Below are 24,932 nucleotides of genomic sequence, written 5' to 3'. Positions count from 1 at the left end.
ATTGTTTTTAACTAGCACTTGCTTTGGTGGGGAAGATCAGAAGTGACCTCATGAATTACTTTGATAAATATGTCAATCAGCGGAATTCCAAGTGGATTTTCAGTTGAGTCTAGGGATTAGTTTCTGCAATAGGTAAGGCAAAGCTGATGAAATTCAGCCACTCTGCACGAATGTAAAATGTCAAGTAAGAAGTGTTCATGGAGCCTGCTGAGAATTGTACTTCACTCAGCAGCTAAGAAAATGATTCTGTCAACTCTTGATTATTCTTGTTAATGAAAATTTAAAATATCATTGATTAACATAGGGGCTAATGTATACATTCTTACCACAGAAAGGGAAAAGTAGCAGGAGATACACCTGGGCCAGGTGGAAGAAGTAGTCCTAAATGTGAGCGGTGGTAGATGTCAAGAAGACCTTACTGATGGTCAGAGAAATTAACCTGGTAGCAGCCAGGGCAAGGAATGAGAGAAAAGAAATCTAGGCAATTGGTGTAGATTCATTTTAACTACAGAGTGGATAATGAAAGGATGCTTTTCCTTTTCTTTAAAAAAAAGTAAATAGGCAGAATATAATGCCTTAGATTCACTGATTCTGTAAATGAAATGCCTCTTCTATGCCAGACCTGAGCTGGGCTCTGGAGGGATAGCAGCAAATATTACAATCCCTGCTTTTCCAGGAGATTACAGTGTTGTTGGCAAGATGTAAAAGTGAACCAGCACAACCCAGTAGCATTATGCACAAGGATCTCTTGGAACCAAGCAGAAAACACAGAGTAGAGGGTGAGCATGACAGGCTGGGAAGGTTTACAGGAGCAGTCAAAGCCTGCCTGTGTCTTATTGGAGGAGTTGTAGTTAGATGCACCTTTACAATGTCATTCAATAAACATTAATTAAGCAATCTTGGTATGCTAGACAGACATTTATGGTAAGCTCTAGGATGAAGAAGAATCAACCCAGCTTTCAAAGCTTTAGACTGTGGTAGAGTGAAACAGATGCAAACAAGCTCTCAGATGTGTCATTAGTTACTGTGAGGAAGTTACAAAAAGGATGTATTAGCAGCCCAAGTCTGTTCCACTCGATCTGGTGGGGGGCTGTGAGGTCTTGTGTCCAGTACCTGGAAGGATGATAGGTGTCCAGCCTGTGGTACTGAAATCAGGTTATTGAAGATAGATAAAACAACATGACTGGAGGTGAGGGGCAGGCATGTTTAATTTGAAGAACTATAAGTATAGCAGTTCTATTTGGCTGCAGGTGAAAAGTGTGTTAGGGAAGGGGAGAGGGATGAAGACGGAGAGCAGGAACAAAGCAAGCAAGGCTTTGTGTGCCCTGGGAAGGCATTAGGTTTATTCCATGTGTAGGAATATGTATAGGCAGATGGCTAGACATGAGCGGGTTACTCAAGGGGAGCCCTTGAGAAAGGAAAAGCTTGGGAAGTCTTAGGCCCAAGGGACCACCCACCATTTACATATTAATAGACTCCCTAATGCTGTAGCGGGTGGACAATTAGTCAACTGTGAGCAGAAAGAAAGGAAAAGGAAAAAGGAGAAATTCCTAAGAGATATATAGGCACAAGTACCAATTTGACTGCTGTACGACCTTACTGGGGTGGTGGTAATGAGCAGTGCAGCCATTAGATAGAATTCGTAGCCAACCCCTGGCCCACGCATGCGCACTGACTAATAGTAAGGGAGGGCCCCACAAACCTGGGGTGGAAACTAGGCAGGGAAAAGGCAAGGGCTTACGGCAGAAGCAGAAAAACTAGATAATGAAAAAAGGCAGAGACTTGAGACAGAGCAGGGAACGTGAAGAAAAATCCAATGTTATAAAAACCCAACCCAGGACTCTCTGTTGGCCCATTCTCTTTCAGCAGCCTGCTCTGCCTCGTCTTTCAGAATGTCCTGTCCCTTTAAATAAACTCTCTGCTCCCTCTTTCCCTTCAAGTAAAGATTTCTGCCGTCTTTGAATTGTCACTTGGCCATTATCTTACTCCCAAGATGATCAAGGACCGAGGATCCCCCATACTTTTTAGTAGCGCATGGAAACACGGATGTTTGTAGGGAGAAACAAGATAAACACTCAAGGATTAAAGTGGCAAAGTGATGTGTGAAAATTTAGATTTTGAGTCATTCTGGCTACAGTTTGGGGATAGACTGGAGTGGGAAGGGACTAGGGGTAGACAGGACCATTTAGGAGTTTCAGCATTAGTCTGGGCACAAAATGATGAAGATCTAAATCAAGACTGTGTAAGTGAGTTTAAAGAGAGAAATGTGTGAAGAGAAATAATTTACAGAACTTGCCAATTGATTATAAATGACAAGGGTATTTCAGAGGAAAGAGGCAAACATGACTTCCAGTTTTCCAGGCAGTGCAATTTAGTGTATCAGCCAAGGTTTTCCAGGAGGTATGAATTATTCAGCAAAACTGAGGGTTTAACAAACTCTGAGACTTTATATGTACAGTGAAAAGTTCTTCAGTGGAGTATAAATTCTTTAGTAGATTTTAAATTCCTTGAGTGTAAGTACTTCATTTTAAAATTGTTTTAATCTGCTTTAGCATAGTTTTGTAGAGCTTGATAAAGTAATGTTTTCAGTCTAAATTTAACCTGATTTGTAAAAAGCAAAAATGTATGTAAACCTTTGGGTTAAAAAAAGTTACTTAAAAATGGCATTTCTTGTCTGGGCACAGTGGCTCACGCCTGTAATCCCAACACTTTGGGAGGTCGAGGTGGGCAGATCACCTGAGGTCAGGAGGTCGAGTCCAGCCTGGCTAACATGGTGAAACCCCGTTTCTACTAAAAATACAAAAAATTAGCTGGGCGTGGTGACGCACGCCTGTAATCCCAGCTACTCAGGAGGCTGAGGCAGGGGCATCGCTTGAACCCAGGAGGCAGAGGTTGCAGTGAGCTGAGATCACGCCATTGCACTCCAGCTTGGACAACAGGAGCAAAACTCCATCTCAAAGAAAAAAAAAAAAGACATTTCTTATAGCACTATGCATATTAAAACAATGTTAGATTACCAATGATACAACTTTTATAGTTTTTATATTCTCTTTCAAAAGAAAACCAGTACTGGTGTAGGTGGAACATAGGCTGAGGTAACAGTTTATGTGGAAAAGAAGATATCACTGGTCTTCTACTTTGGCTTACTTCAACTAAGGTCACTACTGATAGTAGCTTTTGGATTATTAATTCAATCTGAAGCTGAGGGATATATTTTATTTCATCTACTATAGTTGTTCAAAGACTGGGGTTTAGAGGTGGAGTAAATTTACATGGGTTAACTCTACAGAGAAAGTTTTATGATAATGTTTCATCGATAAAGCTCAGCTGATGAAGTAATTGTTGTTTCAGGCACTTTTGGCCTGAAGAGTTTTTGTTCTGAATTTGTGGTTTAAATGCATAGCAAAAGCAAGGAATCTTTAATGGTACTTGCTTTGAAATTAGAGTGTGATTACTTTAAAACACTATGGATAGTTTTATTGCCTTAAACTATTTTTAAACTGCCATTCTTTTTTAATGGTCTCTATAGCTGCATGCTGGTGAAAGGAAAAGCTAGTAGAGAATTCACTTTGGTTGAGAGTTAGGTGAGGACCTGCAAGGAACTGTAGGAAAAGCTGTTATATTTTGACCTGGTGATCATTAATTTTTTATATGCCTTCCCTAAAGCTCTCCACAGGGGTGTTTCCAGCACAACACTTTAAGCCTAATTGGACCCACTGGCAATGTAAGTTCATCAAAACTTTTCATTTGGGGACACTGAGTGATTTTGGGGAAAGAACTTGTGGTCACTGGTCACTGTGAGTGTGAACATATCTCACATGTATATTTGTTTCATAATATAGATTTTATTCCTTGAAACATGTAAGAGGAATATGAACTGTTTCTGACATATAATGATGTCTGAGATATTTGCAATCTGTGAGATTGAAAAAAAAAATACCTATTATCCGTGAGTGTGGTTAGTTCTCAAGAGATTGCCCTAGAAATAGGTCAAGATAAAGTGGCCTTACCCGGCCATACATGCTCTGGTATGCCTCTGCAATCATCATCCTTTGTGCATTGCAGCGCTGAGTCAGAATGTTGATCAGCATGTCTTTGTCACAGTCTGGAAAAGAATAATATTTGAAGATTAGTAAAGTTGCTACTTTGTAGTTGGGAAGAATCCTTTATCTAACGATCATAACCAGTATGCACTCATTATCCCTGATGGTATTTTACAGCAGGGAACAATTTTAACTAAAATTGGAAATCATGTAATGATGCTTGATGAAGCCTGGATCCTTCCTATCTCCTAATTTAGTGCCATTACTTAAAACTAGGCATTGAAGGAACATTCCTCAAAATAATAAAAGCCATATATGACAAACTCATAACCAACATCATACTGAACAGGGAAAACTTTCCCCCTGAGAACAGAAACAATACAAAGATATTTCCTTTCTCCACTCCTATTCAACATAGTACTAGGAGCCCTAGCTAGAGCAATCAGGCAAGAGAAAAAAAATAAAAAGCACCCAAATTGGAAAAGAGGAAGCCAAACTATCTCAGTTTGCTGATGATATGATCTTACCATCTTATAGAAAACTATAAAGACTCCTCTAAAAGACTTCTAGATTTGATAAATGACTTCAGTAAAGTTTCAGGATACAAAATCAATGTATGAAAATCAGCAGCATTTCTATACACCAACAACAATCAAGCTGAGAACCAAATCAAGAACTCAATTCCATTTATAATAGTTATAAAAAATAAATAAAATATCTAGGAATACATTTAACCAAGGAAGTGAAAGATCTCTGTAAGGGTAACTACAAAACACTTGAAAGAAATCATAGATAGCACAAACAAATGGAAAATTATTTCATGCTCATGAATTGGAAGAATAAATATCACTAAAATTATCATACTATCCAAAGCAATTTACAGGTTCAATGCAATCACTATCAGCTTATCAGTGTCATTTTTCCTAGAATTATGATAAACAATCCTAAAGTTCATATGCAGCCAAAAAAGGGCCTGAATAGCCAACGCAATCTTACACAAAGAGAACAAAGCCAAAGTCATCACATTACCTGATTTCACACTATACTACAAGGCTATAGTAATCAAAACAGCATGCTACTGCAATAAGAACAAGAGAAAACAAATAACTCCATTAAAAAGTGGGCAAAGGATATGAACAGACTTTTTTTTTTCCAAAAGAAGACATACAAGCAGCCACCAAACATATGAAAAATGCTTAACATCATGAATCGGCAGATAAATGCAAGTTAAAACCACAATGAGATACCATCTTACGTCAGTCAGAATGACTATTATTAAAAAGTTAATGGCCAGGCACGATGGCTCATGCCTGTAATCCCAGCACTTTGGGGGGTCGAGGTGGGTGGATCATGAGGTCAGGAGATCGAGACCATCCTGGCTAACATGGTGAAACCCCATCTCTACTAAAAGTACAAAAAATAACTGGGTGTGGTGGCGGGTGCCTGTAGTCCCAGCTACTCAGTAGGCTGAGGCAGGAGAATTGCTTGAACCTGGGAGGTGGAAGTTGCAGTGTGCTGAGATCACGCCACTGCACTCCAGCCTGGGCAACAGAGTAAGACTCCATCTCAAGAAAACAAAACAAAACAAAAGTTAAAATAACAGATGTTGGAGAGGATGTGCAAAAAAAGGAATGCTTAAAGACTGTTGGTGGAAATGTAAATTAGTATGATCTTTGTGGGAAACAGTATGAAGATTTCTCAAAGAACTAAAAATAGAACTACCATTTGACTCAGAAATTTCACTACTGTGTGTACATACTCAAAGGGAAAGTAATCATTATATAAAAAAGATATTTGCATCTATATGTTTATTGCATTACCATTTATAATGGCCAAGATATGTAATCAACCTAAGTGTCTATCAACAGATGATTGGATAAAGAAAATGTGGCATATACACACCATGGAACCATGGAATACTACTCAGCTATAAAAAAGAATGAAATCTTGTCTTTTGCAGCAACATAGATAGAATCAGAGGCCATTATCCTAAGTGAAATAACTCAGAAAATGTCAAGTACCATATGTTCTCACTGATGGGTGGGAGCTACACGAAGGGTACACATGGACATATTGAGTAGGATAATAGATATTAGAGACTCCAAACAGTGAGAGGGTGGAAGAGGGGCAAGGGTTAAAAAATTACCTATTGGGTATGATGTTCACTATTCAGGTGATGGGTACACTAAAAGCACAGACTCCACAAGTATGCAATATATGCATGCAACAAATCTGCACTCGTACCCCTTAAATTTGTAAAAAAATATTGAAAGGAAAATAAAAATCCAATCAAAAGTACAGGGGAGTGAAGAAAATATAATGTCTCTTCAATCAGCTCTTACTCCACTAAAAAAATGGCTCCTTGACCTTTAAGCTGATTAGTGTTTAAATGGGAGCAACATCTGATATTTGGATTTAGATCCCTGCCTGGCTACCTTGCACAACTGTGGGACACTGCTCTCTGCATCCCAGCTGCTCCAGCTCCAGCCTTGGCTAAAAGGACCCCAGATATATCCCAGGCTGCTGCTCCGGAGGGTGCAAGCTGAAAATTGCCAAGGCTTCCACATGGTGTTAAGTCTGTGAGTGCATGGACAGCAAGAGTTGAGGTTTTGGAGCCTTTGCCTAGATTTTCAAGGATGTATGGAAACACATGGATGTCCAAGCAGACATCCGCTGCAGAAGCAGAGCCTTCATGGGGAACCTCTACTAAGGCAGTGTGGAGGAAAAATGTGGGGTTGGAGCCCCCACACTGGGACACTGCCTAGTGGAGCTTTGAGAAAGGGGCCACCATCCTTCAGATCCTAGAATGGTAGATGAACTGACATCTTGCACCATGCACCTGGAAAAGCACAGGGAGTCAACACCAGCCCTTGAGAGTAGCCGTGGGGACTGAGCTCTGCAGAACCATGGGGGTGGAGCTTCCTGAGGCCTTGGGAGCCCACCTCTTGCATCATTGTGGCCTGGATATGAGACATGGAGTCGAAGGATATTATTTGGGAACTTTAAGATTCAATGACTGCCCTGTTAAGTTTCAGGCTTGCATAGGGCCTCTAGTCCCTTTGTTTTGGCTGATTTTTCCCCTTTGGAAAGAGAGTATTTAGCCAATACCTGTACCCCAATTGTACATTGGAAGTAACTAACTTGTTTTTGATTTTACAGGCTCATAGGCAGAAAGGACTTGCCTTGTCTCACATGAGACTTTGGACTGTGGACTCTTGAGTTAATGCTGAAATGAGTTAAGGCTTAGGAGACTGTCGAGAATCAGTAATTATATTTTGCAATGTGAGAAGAACATGAGATTTGTTGGGGGGACAGGGGCAGAATCATATGGTTTGGATTTGTGTCTCTTTGCAAAGCTCATGTAGAATTCTAATCCCCAGTGTTGGAGGAGGGGCCTGGTGGGAGGTGACTGGATCATGGGGGCAGATTTCCCCCTTGCTGGTCTTCTGATAGTGAGTGAGTTCTCATGAGATCTGGTTGTTTAAAAGTGTGTCGCAATTCCTTTTCCTCTCTTCCTCCTTGTAGGAAGGCCATGTAGGATGTGCCTGCTTCCCCATTGCCTTCTGCCATGATTGTAAGTTTCCTGAGGTCTCCCCAGCCATGCTTCCTGTACAGCCTGCAAAACCATGAGCCAATTAAATGTCTTTTCTTTATAAATTATGTAGTCTCAGGTAGTTCTTTATAGTAGTGTGAGAATTGACTAATATTGTGTCTTTCTTGTTGAATAGAGAGATATGGCTTATAATGAACATATATTAAGGAGGGAGGAGTAATAGAGAAGGAAATTATGAAAGTACAAGGCATCTGTGTGCTTCTGAGGGATAGTGTGAACCTGTCATGCTTTTCATGGAACACCTATCACCCTGTCTATCTCCTCCCTAATATAGACTGTTTCTGGTCTGTGTATCCTTCACTTCCTCATGTACCAACACACCAAGCTAATAGATCGGTTTAGTGCACAACTAGTTTAGATGAATTTTGCAGTCATAGTAGAGTCAGCAATATGACATTAACTTTTCCCTTAGCTTGACTAAAATTTAGATAAGTTTCTTCCCAACTACAGGCTCCTAACCTCCCTTTTATTAGAGCATTTATTTTAGAAAACATGTAATTTTAAATTCTTTCTCTGCCTCTTAGAGATGTAAGTCTCCTCCCAGCCTCTTGCAGTTTGACAACCCAAAATTGTCTTTCTCAGGGATATGGGAGCCATCCTTTTGAAATGTCATCATTGGGAAGATAGAAACTGTATTTCCTATTTCCCAGTGTCTGTGTGAGGACAGGAACCTGACTTTGTTAAGTGCCAATTAGCAATCACAGATAGCCTAATCACATTGACCAATGCCCTCCCTGCCCAACATCCTTTAGTTCTTTCCTACTATCTCACCATACTGCTTAAAAACTCTCTTGCCTTTGTTTCATAGGATTTGAGTTCACTCTCTCTCCCTTCTTGCAATAGTCTTGATCCCTACTGCAGAATCTTCCTTGCTGTTTAATTCCATCTGGTATAATTTTTCTTCAACAAGGGAAGATATATAATGGAGATAAGGAGAAAAATGAATTGAAAAGCTAGAATGTTAAGCAAATCATCTTTTTTGAAATTAAGTCCCTCCTGGATGGGCTTAGGATCACAGGAAGGCTATGAATAAGGTGCTGAAATATCCAGCGAATGAGAACAAGTGTTAAGAATTAACATAGATGACTGTATCACTGAAAAGCAGGGGGAGCATCAGGGTATTTTATGCACAAATGGTCTGAAAGCTGTAACAGGGAGGGAGGAAGGCCTAGAATTGGCTTCAAAGATAGAAATTAACGGCTACTGAGAGAAAAGGCAGACTCCACTGAAAAGGCATAGAGAAAGGTGATGTCTGGCTCAAGCCTGGTTAAGACCCTGAACCAAAAGGCAAAAACAAAAAACAAAACAAAACAAAACCAGTAGAGGAATCTGTTAATGGCATGATGGACATTCTAAAGTGAACATATATTTAATAATAAATAGAAGATTTTAAAATTACTTTCTTTGTCTTATTCTTACTATTATCACATTTATGAAATTATTATAGTCTTACTTTTTGTTCTTGTTCTGTTGAGATTATCCACAATCTAGCGCTCTGAATTGCTCTATTAAGTTTTCATAACAATTCTTGTTTATTTGTTCTTCCAGAGATATTTTATATGAATCTCAATAATTGTATTACAATTTTTAAATTAAAATAACTGTAAATTTAGGAATCAATTTTGTAAGTGTTGTCTTTCTGTCACTTACATGATATTTCTGCCAACCTATTATTTAAGGTTTTTTCTTCTCTAAAAGACTTAGTAAAGATTTGTGGAGCTTTTTGCTAATGACAAGAAGGTTTATTTTGCTAAACTTACTTATATTTGCACTTCTATTGATATTCCCCGTTATGTTATTTTTGTTTTATTTCCTAACACATAATTGCTTAATTGAAGAAGTGATATTTATTTTTGTGTTTACTTTGTATCCTGAAAAGTTACTGAACTCTCTTATAATATTAAGTAACTTTTTATTAAACTTGAATTTCTAGATATATAACCTCTTCTTCATATAATCACAACTTTGATTTCTTCTTTGTAATCATTATATGTTTTTCTTTCTTCTCCTAGTGCTTTAGGTCAGGGATTTCTAAATAATTTATCTTTTTCTGATTTTAATGGAAAATTTGGGCATAATGAACCATCATAATTTTATCAAATTTTATTTTGTACAAGTGACTCATTGTATGTGGTATTTATATTCTACAAATTTGCCATGAACACTGAATTAGTAAATACTGAACTATTGTTCCTAGGGAAAATGCAGGGTTAGGTTTCTGTAACCCTGTGATTACAATACTTTTTGTCAACTGAAATGTCATTTGCATTATGTTTGTTTGCCAATGTCCTTATGAAACAAGCCAGTCTTGTTAGCATTGAAAACTATACTTCCAGATAGCCTTCTCCTGTATAAACATTTAAGAGATATTTTTAAAGCTCTTCTATAGCCTCCTGATCTACAGAATTTTTCTAACCTGCCACCCAACACTGCTTTCAAAAGAAAGCTGACTGCCTTGATTATTTTTTAAAATTATTAATTTTGTTATCAGTTATCGTCTCAAGAACCCACAAATTCAGCCATTTTTTCATCTTTTCCATACTTCATAACATAGAATAGATGTTACTTCAGCATTTTCCAAACAGCATCGTGCAGAGATCAATACATTTTCTATTCTTTTTTATGGATGTATTATTTTATTAATTCATTAACATTAAACTCATGGTCAACAGTACTATAACTAATTCTTGAATTTAGTTTATGTGACACACATATTTTTTTCTTGAATACTTCTTTTTGTGCGTAGGAACACACTAGGCAGTACTTCAGCACTATGCTTGGGGCCATTTTAAACAGCACAATCACCAAGCAAAGCATAAAAATGCAAAATTGTGTCACTACATAGATTGCATAAAGGACTTATTTACAGCATGAAAGCTAAAAGAAGACGGCAGAGGTCACCTTGTTTGATTTCAACCAGCAATATGCATTCTAGTGACTAAAATTTTTCACCTCTCTGCACATGTCGGCAAATGACCACGAAATATCTGTGCATATTGATTTGGGGGTTATAAAACAATTTTAGTGAGTAGATAAATTTGTAAATATAGCATTTGTGAATAATGAGAATTGACTGTATGGTCAAATAGGTAAAAGTGGCCTCCTAGGCAAGAACATAATTATTACTAAAATTTAAAATTATTCCTTAATTTTTTATTTTTAATTTTTGTGATTACATAATAGGTATATATATTTATGGGGTACACAAGATGTTTTTATATAGGCATGCAATATGAAATAAGCACATCATGAAGAATGGGTTATCCATCCCCTTAAGCATTTATCCATTGAGTTGCAAACAATCCAATTACACAGTTTTAGATATTTTAAAATACACAGTTATTATTGACTATAGTCACCCTGTTGTGCTATCAAATAGTATGTTTTATTCATTCTTTCCAACTATTTTTTGTACCCATGAACCATCCTCGAGTCCCCAGCAGCCCTCCGCTACCCTTCACAACCTCTGGTAATCATCCTTCTACTTTTTTATGTCCATGTGTTAAATTGTTTTGATTTTTAGATCTCATAAATAAGTGAGAACATGCAATGTTTGTCTTTCTGTGCCTGGCTTATTTCACTTAACATATGATCTCCACTTTCATCCATGTTGTTGCAAATGACAGGATCTCATTCTTTTTTATGGTCGAATTGTACTCTGTTGAGTATTTGTATTATATTTTCCTTATCCATTCATCTGTTGATGCACAGGTTGCTTCCAAATCTTAGCTATTGTAAATAGTGCTGGAACAAACACAGGCATGCAGATATGTCTTTGATATATTGATTTCCTTTCTTTTAGGTATATACCCAGCAGTGGATTTTCTGGATCACATGGTATAACTCACTTTTTAATTTTTTTGAGGAACCTTTAAACTGTTCCACATAGTGGTGGTACTAACGTACACTCCCAGAAACAATGTACAAGGGTACTCTTTTCTCCACATTCTTGCCAACATGTGTTATTGCCTGTCTTTTGGATAAAACTCATTTTAACTGAGGTGAGTAAAATTATTTCTTAATAGCACTAAGTGGTCTACAAGAAATCAACATTAAAGACAGAGAGATTAAAAGTAAAGAATGAAGAATTATATACCATGCAAATGCAATCAAAAGAAAGTTGGAGTAGGTATGTTAATTTTAGACAAAGAATACTTCAAAGCAAAGAAAATTATCAGGAATAAAAGGGTTATTACAAAATGTTAAAGGGGTCAGTTCTCCAAGAAGATATAACAAACCTTAATATGTATGTGCCAAACAACAGAGTGCCAAAAGAGATGAGGAAAAAAATAATAGAATTGCAAAGAGAAATAGAAGAATCCACTGTTATAACTGGGCAATTTAACACCTCTAGAGTAATTTGTCAATTACTCTATAAGTAATTTAAAAATCCAGCAGACAGAAAACCAGTGAGGGTATCATTGAAATGAACAGCACCATCAATCAATGGGATTTAATTAACATCTATAGAATGCTTATTGCCACAAAAGCAGAATACACATTCTTCTCAAGTTACATGGAGCATTAACCAAAATAGACCACATTCTGGACCACAAAACACATCTTAACAATTTAAAATAATAAAAAACATACAAAATATGCTCTGAGGCCGCAATGAAATTAAACTAGAAATCAGTAACAGAAAGATGGCTGGAAAAATCCCCAAATACACACAGATTAAACAGCACACTTCTAAATACACATGAGACTAAGAAGAAGTGACAAGAGAATTTTTAAAAATTTCAAACAAATTGAAAGTAAAAATACGACTCAAAATTTATGAGATGAGCAAAAGCAATGCTTAGAGAAAAATGCATATAGAGAAACAAAAAGAAATCTGAAATCAAGAATCTAAGCTTGCATCTTAGGAAACTGGAAAAAGAAGAGCAAATTAAACCTAACATAAATAGAAGAAAAGAAAGATTAGAGCAATAATCAATGAATTTGAAATTGGAAAATCAAGAGAAAACATCCATGGCACCAAAAGCTGGGTTTTTTTTGGGGAAACATCAATAAAATTTATAGGTCTTTAGCTAGGTTAAGGAAAGAGAGAGAAAGCAAGAGAGGGAGAGAGAGACAGAGACAGAGAGAGAGAGAGATAAAACTTACGAATATCAGAAACGAAACAGGAGCCATTACTACCAATCTCAATGGACATTAAAATCATAATAAAATATTATTAATAACTCTAAGACCACAAATTTGATAGTCTAGATGAAATGGATCAATTTCTTCAAAGACACAACCTACCCAAACTCATAGACAATCTGAATGGGCCCATATCTATCAAAAACTTAAGTCAGTGGTAATTAATAACCCACAAAATAGAAAGCACTAGGTCCATATGGCTTCACTTATGAATTCTACCAAACTTTTAAGAAAGAAATATCAATTTTATACAATCTCCTTCAGAAATTAGAAGCATAGAGAATGCTTCATAACTCTTTCTACTAGGTCAGCCTTACCCTAATACCAAAACCAGAGAAAGGCACAACAAGAAAAGAAAATTACTGACCAACATTTCTCATGAGCATAGATAGATGCAAAAATCCTCAAAAAGTTTGAAAGTCAGATATAATAATGCATACAAGGCATTATATTTCATGATTAAGTGGGATTTATTCCAGATATGCAAGGCAGTTTCACCATTTAAAAATCAGTTATGTCATCCATTGCATCAACAGGAAAAAGGAGAAAAATCATGTGATTATATCAACAGATGAAGAAAAATCACTTGACAAAATCCAATATCTATTCAAGATAAAAACTGTTAGCAAACTAAGAATAGAGGGGAACTTCCTTAACTTCATAATGAACATTTTCAAAAATCCTATAGCTAGCATCATACTTAACGATCAGAAAGATCAGGAACAAGCTGAGATTGTCCACTCTGAATAGCACTGAGCATTTCAAAAAAGATTAATTTTGACTTGTGTTCTCCTTTGTCAAGATTTAGGAATGTAGGTTAAAAATGACTTCGGTTGTCCAGGATCTCACAGGGCTGACCTAGCAATTACACATGTTAATAGATACAAAATAAAAATGGTTCTAAGAATGCATGGGCAGGAAAGTATCTTCAAGTGGTGATAAATTGGAAAGTAGACTGTACTATTAGGGAATGTTAACTAATAAGTGTTTCTTTTTATAGATGATGAGTAAATTTTTATACAACTTAAAGCAATTTCTATCAGAGCTACTCACTTTCATTTGTTTCAGAATAAGTTTTTGCTTTCAGATTTTTCTAAATAAAACACAGTAGCTAAGAAAAACATTAGTTATTGTCTTTTTCAATAACACTTCGCCAGAGTCATGGGGATGGATAGAACTTTAAAGCAATTTGAGCTGTGTTCATGCTCTGGCATGCTACAGTGGACACCGTGCAATCAAAGCCCAAAACCTCCTGACGTACTTCAGCCTAATACACTGATAAGCAACAAATTATGATGGTCAAAATGAATCCTTATTCTGACCCTAAAATTGCAATGACAGGAACATTGAAACTGGAGCAAAGAAAAACTTTTTGGTGAGCAGATTGCTGTGACCCATAGTTTTAAAGCAAAAATTGCACTCCTCAATAAAAAGTTAATTCATAACTTTGTGTTAACTTGTCTTTTTATTGTTCTAGTGATGACTGATATTTTAAAAGGCATGAAAGCATTGCAAACTCCTAAAGTCAGCTTTAGCGAGCATATTTTAAGTCCTCTATTGTTTTCCTATGGGATACTGCTAGTGAATAAAACACACAGATGTGCATTCATGCATACACACACACAGTCAAACTCCTGTAAAGGCGACCTTGTCTTTAAAGTTAAGAGCTTGCTTTCTTATGAAAGGTTTTGCATGCCTTATGCAAAGATTTCTTTTATGTTGTCTATGTTTGTCTTTATGCTCATCAAGAGTCTTCTTAAAACAGGTTTTATTGTAGGAAACTATATGAAAGTTTAATACCTCCATATGATATCTTAAAAATTATATATATAATATTTTTTTTTGTAAAAGAATCCCAAAATTGTCCTCCCTTCTTCTCTCTCTATATACTTTTTCTGAACTTTAGTCTCATTCATTACGAATCACCTCTATGTCAAACTCCAAGCTCTGGGAGTTCACAGTCCAGTCAGCAGGTGAGACAAACATAAGCACAGTTCAAATGAGATTAGGGGAGTGAGAGGTAGGAAGTAAGGTGCCTGGGGGGTTGGCATAGCTGATTGAGCTTGCAGTGCCCAAAGAAGGATTCAAAGAGGAAGGCTCATCTGAACAGATTCTTGAAGAAGAGAATTTAGATGAAAAGTAGTCAAGAGAAGAAAATAACATTCCAGGCAGAGAAGTGATTGGGCCAATTTACAGAGATGTGAAAAGCAGAGTCGTTTGGGGGAATAGCAAAAAGTTTGATTTGACTGGAAGTGGAAATAGCAAATAGCAAATGAAACAAGCTAGAAAACAGAAGCAAAGGTTAAAAAGAATGCTGTATCCTGGATTAAGGTGTTTTAGTGGAGATTTCATTTAGTAGTTAGTGGTGAGGCACTTATGGATTTAAGGCAAACATTTTAAGATTAGACTAGCAATTTCTAAAGGCAAATTTGTTCATCATTATTGTCTTTTTATATTATTTTTCTTCTCATTCTACTTCTTTGCTCAGTTTTTTTTTTTTGTCTAATCTGTATCTGTGTTTTGTAAGACATCAACTATTTTATACCCACAGTATAGTCTTAAAACAAGGTAAAGCAAAAAATAATCACAATAAAAGATGGTAGAAATAATCAGACTTACCAAATCCTTGGAGTGCTCCTCCTAGCATTTGGGCATCCATTATGGGATTGAAATTGGGAGCTGGGAAGATGGTTCCTTGCACCTGGTGGGAAAATCAGTGAGAAAGTGATTGTAATAATTCATGTTAATGTTTCAACATTGTGGCCGGGCACAGTGGCTCATACCTGTAATCCCTGCACTTTGGGAGGCAGAGGTGGGTGGATCACCTGAGGTCAGGAGTTCAAGACCAACCTGGCCAACATGATGAAACCCCATCTCTACTAAAAATACAAAAAATTAACTGGGTGTTGTGGCGCCTGTAATCCCAGCTACTCAGGAGGCAAAAAAAAAAAAAAAAAAAAAAAAAAAAGGTTTCAACATTGTTTTCCAGACAAATGAAAATGAAAGTATATTCTGTGTGTTTAAATTACTACAAAACATACACACAAGGCCTGTTAAACAAATGCCTTACTTGTGTGTCAATTGCAGAGAGAAAATTTGGTTGAGTTCATTTTATCTGTTGGTCTCTACTTGTTTGCATCTGTTGTTCAAATAAGAGACTATGATACCAAAACCAATAGTAAAAAAATGGGAGAATCAAATTAATAATATATATCTTCTTGACAAACAGTAAGTTTTTTTTTTTAAGGAATGGAGATTATTTTATAGAAACTGAAAAAGGGTACCGTATTGGTGGGATTCGTTTCATTTGTATGAATTAGAAATGGTACCTGCTACTACAGCTTTTTTCTATATAAGGGACCCTAAAATCATATTAGAAAAACATAAAAATAATTGAATTTGGATTATGAGCTTCATAAAAATCCAGGTGATATAGATAACGCAGAGATTATCTAACCAAAGCTCATGGCTGCAGAGGTAAACATAAAAAGTTGACTGACATTCTGTCTAAATTCTCTCTCTTGACAATTATAAAATGGTAGAACATTTAAAGCAGGCTTGTGATCCACATGGTGCATTATTTTAGACTGAACCCGTCAGGACTAGGCACCATATAATCACACTCAGCACAATAGAGCTGTCAATCAAACTTTATTAAGAAGGGCAGCTCTCCCTGTTTGTTGTCAGTATGCCCAGACACATTGGGGAATTCATGCCTTCCCACAGCAGATGAGTCTTCTAGGCCCTGACATGAACTCAGACATTCCTATTAATTAAGTTAATTAATTAATGAGAACAGGACTGGACCATAATTTCTAGCTAAATGAATATACATATACTGATATCAAAATATTTGTAAAAGGAATTTGAAGGACTAAGAACTCAAAACTAAGAATTGAATTCAGTTTGGATTCTACCTCACTGATTAATAAATACGAAGTTGTCTATTTGAAGTAGACCAAAAAACATGATGATTGTGATATGTCTATATTTTTATTCTTAGAAGTACAACTAAATTAGTGGAATTCTTATTCTGTGAATTATGCAGATTCTTTCCATCATTATACTTATTATATTTAATGTTTTGCATCAGGAAAACAAAACAGAAATAAATATATCAGACAGACTCATAAGAATTACCTTGGAGAAGAAGGTGTGGGGGAAAGAGCTGGTCCTAGATAAGAGGGTGTAAATTTCCCCCAACCACATCTATGAATGAATAAGCGATCTGGGAAGTGGGACTGCAGTGTTTCCACAGCTGATTGTATATGAGATGCAAAAGATAGAGTTGGAGGTGGTAGCCACAAGGTTACTAAGTAAGAGAGTGATACAATTTGATTTGAGTTCCAGTGGTAACACTTTATAACAATGTAAAGAATGAAACAAAAAGAAGCAATGCAAGTTGCAAGAGTGGGTAATTTAGAATGCCAGTTGAGCTATAATGTAAACCTGAACTGAGGCAAACAGCATGTTTTCAATAAATACAGATTTCTTGGTTAACTAAATGTAATTTAATCTACTAATTTTTTTGAGACACATTTTAACTTAACCTAATAATGGCACCCTGAAAAGTTACCTTGAACAGTCAGAGACTGTGTTAGGAGTTTTCCAGAATTTATACCTTTTGAACAATGCCCTTTTTATATGCACGATTTTTTTTATTCTGGCCTTAGAGTAAATTGGAAATTTTGAAAAAACGTACATTTTTCAATGTGACAGTGAGAAATAATGTGTATCTGTATGTATTAAGATTTTTTCATTTCTTTGAAAGTGGCCAGATTTAGAAATAGTATAACTTGTCTAAGCCAAAATAAATTGTAATACCTGTCATTTCTATTTAAATTCTTACCACAAGGTAATCAAAATATAATCTTTGCTTCTAGTTACATAAGAATTTAGGTTTTGAAAAAGGAATAAAGAATACTCTCCTTTTAGAAGACAGAATAAACAGCCACATAAACTTACTATACTGAAGAGCATGAGTAATTGTATGTTTAAAATTTAGTTCTAGAAACCATCTCCCCACCTCTGCGAATAGATATCCTTAAATGACAGAAAAATTTCAAATTTATTAATGCCTGAGACTGAGTACAGACTGAAAGAAAACACTTGTTTTGCACGTGAAGTTGAAAAAATTATTTTTACTATCTCATATCAATAGGTACATCAATATATGGATCATATTTCACTTATTCATAGCCAATTAGGTGGCCAGGATTCATAAAACCACATCCCTCCAGATCCAACATCCCTAGGCTTCCCACGTTTGAGTACTTTTTCTCATGTGGCTTTTGAGTCACATGCACCTTGACAATCTGAGTGCCTCAAGACTTTTGAGTTTGAAATGTCAGCTAGGCAGGGTGACAGTTTGACTAACAAGACACCTGCTGGAGTGTGGGTTTCAATGGATAATTCAGTATGTTTGAAGTAGCTTAGTTTTAGTGCAGTTGATACTAGATCTCTAGTTAATTAAAGACTTTAAGAGTCCTAAGAGGAAATTGTACAGAAATCTTAGGATTTCCGTTCATGAGGCATTTACCCAGAACATGGCATTGACTTAACTTTGGAGCATTGCTCCTTGGATTTTACTTTGGACAGAACTAAATGCTCTAAATTCTCCTAAAGGTCTTCAGGCATTTCTCACCCTCTGCCTCATGTCTCCCAAGAGTTCTTCCAAAGTGGTTTCAATGGCTTTAAACACAGCCAACATTAAAGGGTGGATTACTGAGCACATTGTCTTCCTTACCCTTCCGCAGCTAACGAGCCCTTCAGTCCCATTCCCTCGTTCCTAGCCTCACAATAGAGTTCATGTAATTTGCCTTCTTTTAATTTCTGTTGTTACTACTTAATACAGACCTTTGCCAATTTTTCTTTGAGTTATATCTGATAAGCTGCCAAGTAGATCTTATTTGTCTACCAAAATGATCCTTCTAAAAGATCAAATATTATTTGCCCTTCCATGCTTAAAATCCTTAATGCCCAAAACAATGCTTCTCAATATTTGTTTTGTACTCTGGCCCACATGAAACATGGTTTTCAGAAGAAAGAAACATCCTTGGGAGCATCTAGGCTTATGAACATGTCCCAGTATGCTAGCTTTAATTACATCCCATTCTTGCCCACTCAAGAAAGTATATTGCAATCCAACTGAGTGAGAGTATCATATAGGCAATGCAGGAATCACATACAATAGAAAAAGTCAAACTTTGGTTCTTCAATATTAAACATTTTCAATGCATGCTGTAACGTATTCCTGTGACTCAATAGATGACTCAAGGGATTCAACTCAAATATTTTAACAGAGTATACAATATTCTTCATGACCTGATTCCTTACTCCCTGGATAGTTTCATATTTTATTTTCTCTCTCCTGAGCCTCTCTATTCCTACACCGTGACTCACAGTCACACACTCCAGCTAAAAGGAACTTCTGTGTCATTGTTCATTTTGTTCCATTTGTTTGAATATTTCCTCCTCAACTCCCATCTCTTGATTTCACCTTATGATCATGGCGACCATCTATACAAGATGTTATCTTTCAAGCTTTAGCTCCAGAGTCATCTTTTACATGGAGCCATTCATGATGCCTCTAGTAGGACTGTCCACTCCCAACATGGTGCCCTCTATTTTATCCTGGGCATGGAACTGTAGCACATGCTACTACAGCATCAATTGCACATCAGCAGAAAATTTCCATTTCTAATTCTACTGGCTTTCTGAGAATAATAGGTCCTATTAACAGGGTTTCCTCAGTTTTCTTGAGAGTAAACCTGAATGGGAGTGGCTGTGCAAATATGGAAATAGAACTGTTCTTGCAAGTAAAGGAAGAAGGATTTGGATCTCCAGGAAATAATTTGGGAAGATACCTAACAAGGAACAAGAATGGAAAATGAGGCAAAATTCCTCTCTGTGACCTCCCCTTACTAGTCACAATTTTTCATTAACATTTGTTAAAAGATTGTTATAAGTGATTTTTTAAATAGAAGTTGGGGAAAAGAATGAGTTATTTGGGTTTGTCTGGGTGAAAAAAAATAACATGCTGACAATGGCTCTCTTCAGTTTAAGTTTTAGTTAGTCAAACTTTAGTTCGGCACCTGTGAATCCTGTTCCCAACTAGACATCTACATTTGGGGGTCTCTGTTAGTCTTGGCATCACTCAGTTGTAATGAGAATCTTGCTAAGTCAGTTTAAAGAAAATGTCCTAAATGTGATATCTGATGAACCTCAATGTCTGATCAAATTCCTCATCCCCCAAGTGATGGCTGGTCACTCCAGCCTGCCTTCAGCAAGATTCCCGTTATGTATATTAAACCAGAATCAACGCTCTACTCTTGATGCTTAATCTCAGTAATTTTTCATTCCAGACTGCCTCCCTTGAATATAAATCCCCACTTATCCATGATATATTCGGAACTGAGCTCAGTTCTATTCAATACTGAAATCTCTTTTCCCCTATTGCAATAGTTTTTAAATAAAGTCTGGTTTTTTTTTTTTTTTTCCATTTTAACTGCTACTCAGCTCTGGTTTCTTCAACAACGCACAGCTATAGAGCTCACATGGGGAAAGAATCAAGGCAGCATAACATGCTAGGAGTTTGAAGAAATCTGGGAAGGCTTTGGACTCCACATTGCATGCTCAGGGTATTTGAGGCAATCTTATGTGTAGACCCCCACAAAAACCTACGTGGTTTCCTGCTTCTTCTAGGCTATAAGCTCTCAAAACCATAGATTTTGTGCAGAGTAATTTTATTAATAGTACTGTATTCGATTTGAAATAATTTCTGACTTCGACTTTTCAAAGTTTTCAATAGACTGGCAGAATTTTGATTACACAAATTCCTTCACAAAATTAACTTGAAATGACGCTAAATATGTGATATGATTTGAATATGTGTCCCCTCCAAATCTCCTGTTGAAATGTGGTCTCCAGTGTTGGAGGTGGGTCCTAATGGGAGGCGTTGGGGTCATAGGGGTGGATACCTCATGGCTTGATGCTGTCCTCACAATAATGAGTGAGTTCTCACGAGATTTAGTCGTTTAAAAGTGTGTGACACCCTGCCCGCCAGTCATCTCTCTTGCTCCTGTTTTCGCCATGTGACAGGCAAACTCCTGCTTCACCTTCTGCTGTGAATAAATGCTTCCTGAGGCTTCCCCAAAAGCCAAGAGATGCCAGCACCATGCTTGTACAGCCTGCAGAACTGTGAGCCAATTAAACCTCTTTTCCTTACAAATTACTCAGTCTCAGGTATTTCTTTAAAGCAATGTAAGAACGGCCTAATACAATATGATATACTGAATTCAGTTCTAGGTATTCTCTCTCAGTAGTTGTAATTCACGCAAGTGGAATTTAGTTCTATAGTACAGAGTATTATATTGGGCTTAAAATGTATGTGCAAGTTTCAATGTAAATTACTTTCTAGACAGTCCAGGAAGAGGTAACTATTTTCTAACCACCTGATCTCAGTCGGAAACTTCCTCTCCATCCTCTTATTACCCTTATATTTCTAATGAGATTAGGAGGTTTAGAAACAATATTAAGACACCACTGATCTGAAGAGACTTCAATGGATATGGATTTGAGAGAGTGAGTCTCATTCACGGAAGGTCAAAATGGTGGAGTAAAAAGCTGAAAAACTGGCCGGGGGCGGTGGCTCACGCCAGTAGTCCCAGCACTTTGGGAGGCGAGGTGGGTGGATCACAAGGTCAGGAGTTCACGAAATGCCTGGCCAAGATGGTGAAACCCCATCTCTACGAAAAATACCAAAAGTAGCCGGGCGTGGTGGTGGGTGCCTGTAATCCCAGCTACTCGGGAGGCTGAGGCAGAGAATTGCTTGAACCCAGGAGGTGGAGGTTGCCGTGAGTGGAGATTGCACCACTGCACTCCCGCCTGGGCGATAGAGTGAGACTCCGTCTCAAAAAGACAAAAACAAAACAAAAAACAAAACAAACAACAAAACAAAACAAGCAAAAAAGCTGAAAAACTAAAGGGAATGTTTCCCTGTGAAAAGAACATGTTCAATGAAAAAAATTGAGAGTATATGGGAAATAAGTATTTTTGGTGTATACTATAACATATGAAAACACGATTTTTAATATTCTAAAACAATGAAACTTGGAACTTTGTTGAATAAGCACCAAATGTTCTCAATTTTTAGGTCTAAGCATTTAATTATTTGATAATGTGTTTTTAATCAAATTTTTGAGATTAACTTTGATATTATTAAACGATAATTAAACTATTCACTTTAAAAATTATGTGCATTTTGATTAAAATTGTAGCCTACACTTATTGTAATTTTATAGACTTTAACTTTCCTAGATTCAAATAACTAAATGTCATGTTACTTTTTGAAGAAAGTTAAAATAAACGGCTAACATGTGTAATATAATTTTACTATTGTAAATTAAATACGTATACACAATGGATTCAAGGAAGAAGATGATACATTGTATCATAAAAGTCTAACAAAATTCCACGGAATTTGAAGAAAAATGACTAATCTTCAAGTGAAAAATAGAAAACAGTTAATGCCTTGTTAGAATGTGTGTGTGTGTTTTTTTTTTGGTGTGTGTAAAAGACATATGTTTACTCAAAGAATGTAAACAATGAAGAAAACTACAGATAATTTTTAGAAACCCTCAGTCTCACTACTCAGAATTAAAAATTATAAACATCAAATGAAAACATGATTAGGAGAATAAATATTTTTAAAAGATAGAATTTCTTTTTAAAAACTTTTATATTAAAGAAACAGAAATACATTTAATGAAGTGCCAAAAACTTAAGCAGACGGCTAAATGAATTTTTCCTTATGGGCCAAAGTAGCTGTGTCCTAGATCTGGATATAAAGCAAGAAATACCTTTTACTAAATGCAATTTGGGATAAATACTACTACTTAGATTAAATGAAAAAAAAATTAATGAACTGATATTGAAAAAATGTACTGATTTTTTAACAAATCCACTTTAAGCACTGTAAGTATTGACATTTTAAAGTGTCACTTTCAGGTTAAGAGAAGAAATAAAAACATTAACATTAAGTCATTATATCTTATAAACAATTTTTCAATTTTAGATGGATTCAAATACAAACATTATGTAAAAGATGAGGATATTGAACCTCCCACATTGCTTCCTAATTTCCCTCTTCTCCCTGTCAACATTGTTAGGTATTTTATTAACATTACGATGTCATCAAAATTTATTACATGTACATTCTGTACCATTACCATAATGACCACAATTGTCCAACAATATTCCAATAAATTTATAGAAATATATTAATAAAGTTAAGTCTTATAACCAGTTATTTACCCAGGCTTTTTTGTTCCTGAAGTGTTAATATTTTCTTAAATGAATTTTGCTAACAAGTATTTTTCCCCCAAGATGTGCTTATGAGTGATGTTTTACTTGAGGTGAAAATTTTACACTTGACTAGATTGCAACAGGTGGAAAAACATTGCTTGGAAATTTTATATTTCTTGGAAACCAGCTTTAAATAAAAATTATTTAACAAGTTTTCACATCTGGTACTATTTCTAGGTTCGAGGCTTCCTATTTTGACTTTTTTCCTATGAGTTTCACATTTATGAAATTCATAATATATTTCAATGTTTCAGTAAAACCCCATCTCCATTAAGTCACCAAACTTATAAATAATCTTTCATGAGTTGCTGTAAATAGCTGCCATTTACAGAGTGCCAAGTATTGCAAAACCGTATTTCTTGGTATTGTATTTCATCCTTAAAGCTACCCTATGCTATTACAGCTATATTATTCCCCATTTTGTAAATGAAAAAAAGTGAGACACAGCAAAGGTAAGGAACTCACTGTGGCAATACAGCTACTTAGTGGCAAAGAAGAAGCTTGAATCCAAATTTATCTGGTACTGAGCCAAAAAACTTAAATTCTTTCCCTAATTTCTTGTACCAGTTAATTTGGTATGTATATACTTATTTTCCAGCACTATCTTACCACTGAAATAATTTGTTTGGGGGACACAACCAAATTTCATGCACCCCATAATTAGAAATCATGCTTTGTGTAGTACTTTCTATTTCTCAAAGTTCAAGGCCTAGCACTTTGGCTGGGCTTGTAACTAATCAATTGTTTGCAGTGTATAACAATATTTCAAAATATTTCATATATTAACCAAAGACATACATATTAATATGGTTCTAAACTTTTTGAAACATATACAGCTGAACTGCAAAGCTCAGTCTAAGCTATTAAATGCAGGTACCTATAAACCATGTAGCATAAACATGGTCCCATTGTACGGTGGCTGCTTTGGAAGAACTCAGAACTCAATTGAAAATTAAAAATTCTGTGATTCTATGACAATTGATTGCTTTGCTCCACCTGTATATGAGAAGGTGTGCTAAATGAAAATCAGCCTTATGAGTCAAGGACATCTGCAATCATTTTGGTAATTCCTAGTTTGCTATCACAGCCTATTTCCAATTATGTGGATGTGCAATGTACATTTTTCTGACTCCTCTTAACGAGGTTATCTCTATGAGGTTCCACCTCATTTCCTGAGATAGTTTTATGGGCTGACACTATTAGTTCCTTTTTCACTGTGTCATATCATTTTCAGCCTTATTTCCTCATCACAAATCTAAATAGTAGTAAATGGTTAGAACTAAGAAGAGAACAAGACTTATGAGCTAGAATCTTACACATTGTTGAAGAAAATATATATCAAGGCACACTAAATAAAAATCATGTAGATAATGAGTAAATATAAAAACAAGCATAGATATGAAATATTTTCAGCTAGTTGAGTTTTTGTCATCTTTGATTATTTGCACAAATATTGTTCTCTGTTAGCCAGATACTTTAGAATTAGTTACAAAATTTATTAATAAAAATGCAGAAAAACATGAATAATAACTTTTGCTTCTTGATATTATTTATTTCTCCAAGTAAAAAATAGGATATACCATGAAGGTGTCTTTACACATTTCAGCAATGTTTGCAGAATTGTTTTCTTCTTGGTTAAAAAATATATATACACACATATTTTTAAAAAGCAAATCTCTAAAAGTCTGCTTCCCCATCATGAAATGGCTCTGAAGGAGAAATCCTCTAGAGTACAGAGTATATTTTCTAAGGAGAGTACACCC

General features: G+C 36.0%; 1 protein-coding gene across 1 annotated transcript in view; it reads right to left on the bottom strand.

Moving 5' to 3' along the window:
• ANXA10 (annexin A10) overlaps positions 1-24,932 on the bottom strand; it is a 97,064-nt gene that overhangs the window by 44,211 nt on the left and 27,921 nt on the right. Inside the window, exons 2-3 of the mRNA XM_526724.7 lie at positions 15,424-15,505; positions 4,011-4,105 (exon numbers count right to left, since the gene is read on the bottom strand). Of these exons, the coding sequence (XP_526724.2) occupies positions 4,011-4,105; positions 15,424-15,505 (177 nt within the window). The remainder of the gene's footprint in view (positions 1-4,010; positions 4,106-15,423; positions 15,506-24,932) is intronic.

This window comes from Pan troglodytes, chromosome 3 (assembly GCF_028858775.2).
Source record: "Pan troglodytes isolate AG18354 chromosome 3, NHGRI_mPanTro3-v2.0_pri, whole genome shotgun sequence".
Lineage (NCBI taxonomy): Eukaryota > Metazoa > Chordata > Mammalia > Primates > Hominidae > Pan > Pan troglodytes.
Note: the sequence above shows the minus strand (reverse complement) of the source record. Positions and strands in the feature narration are given on the sequence as shown.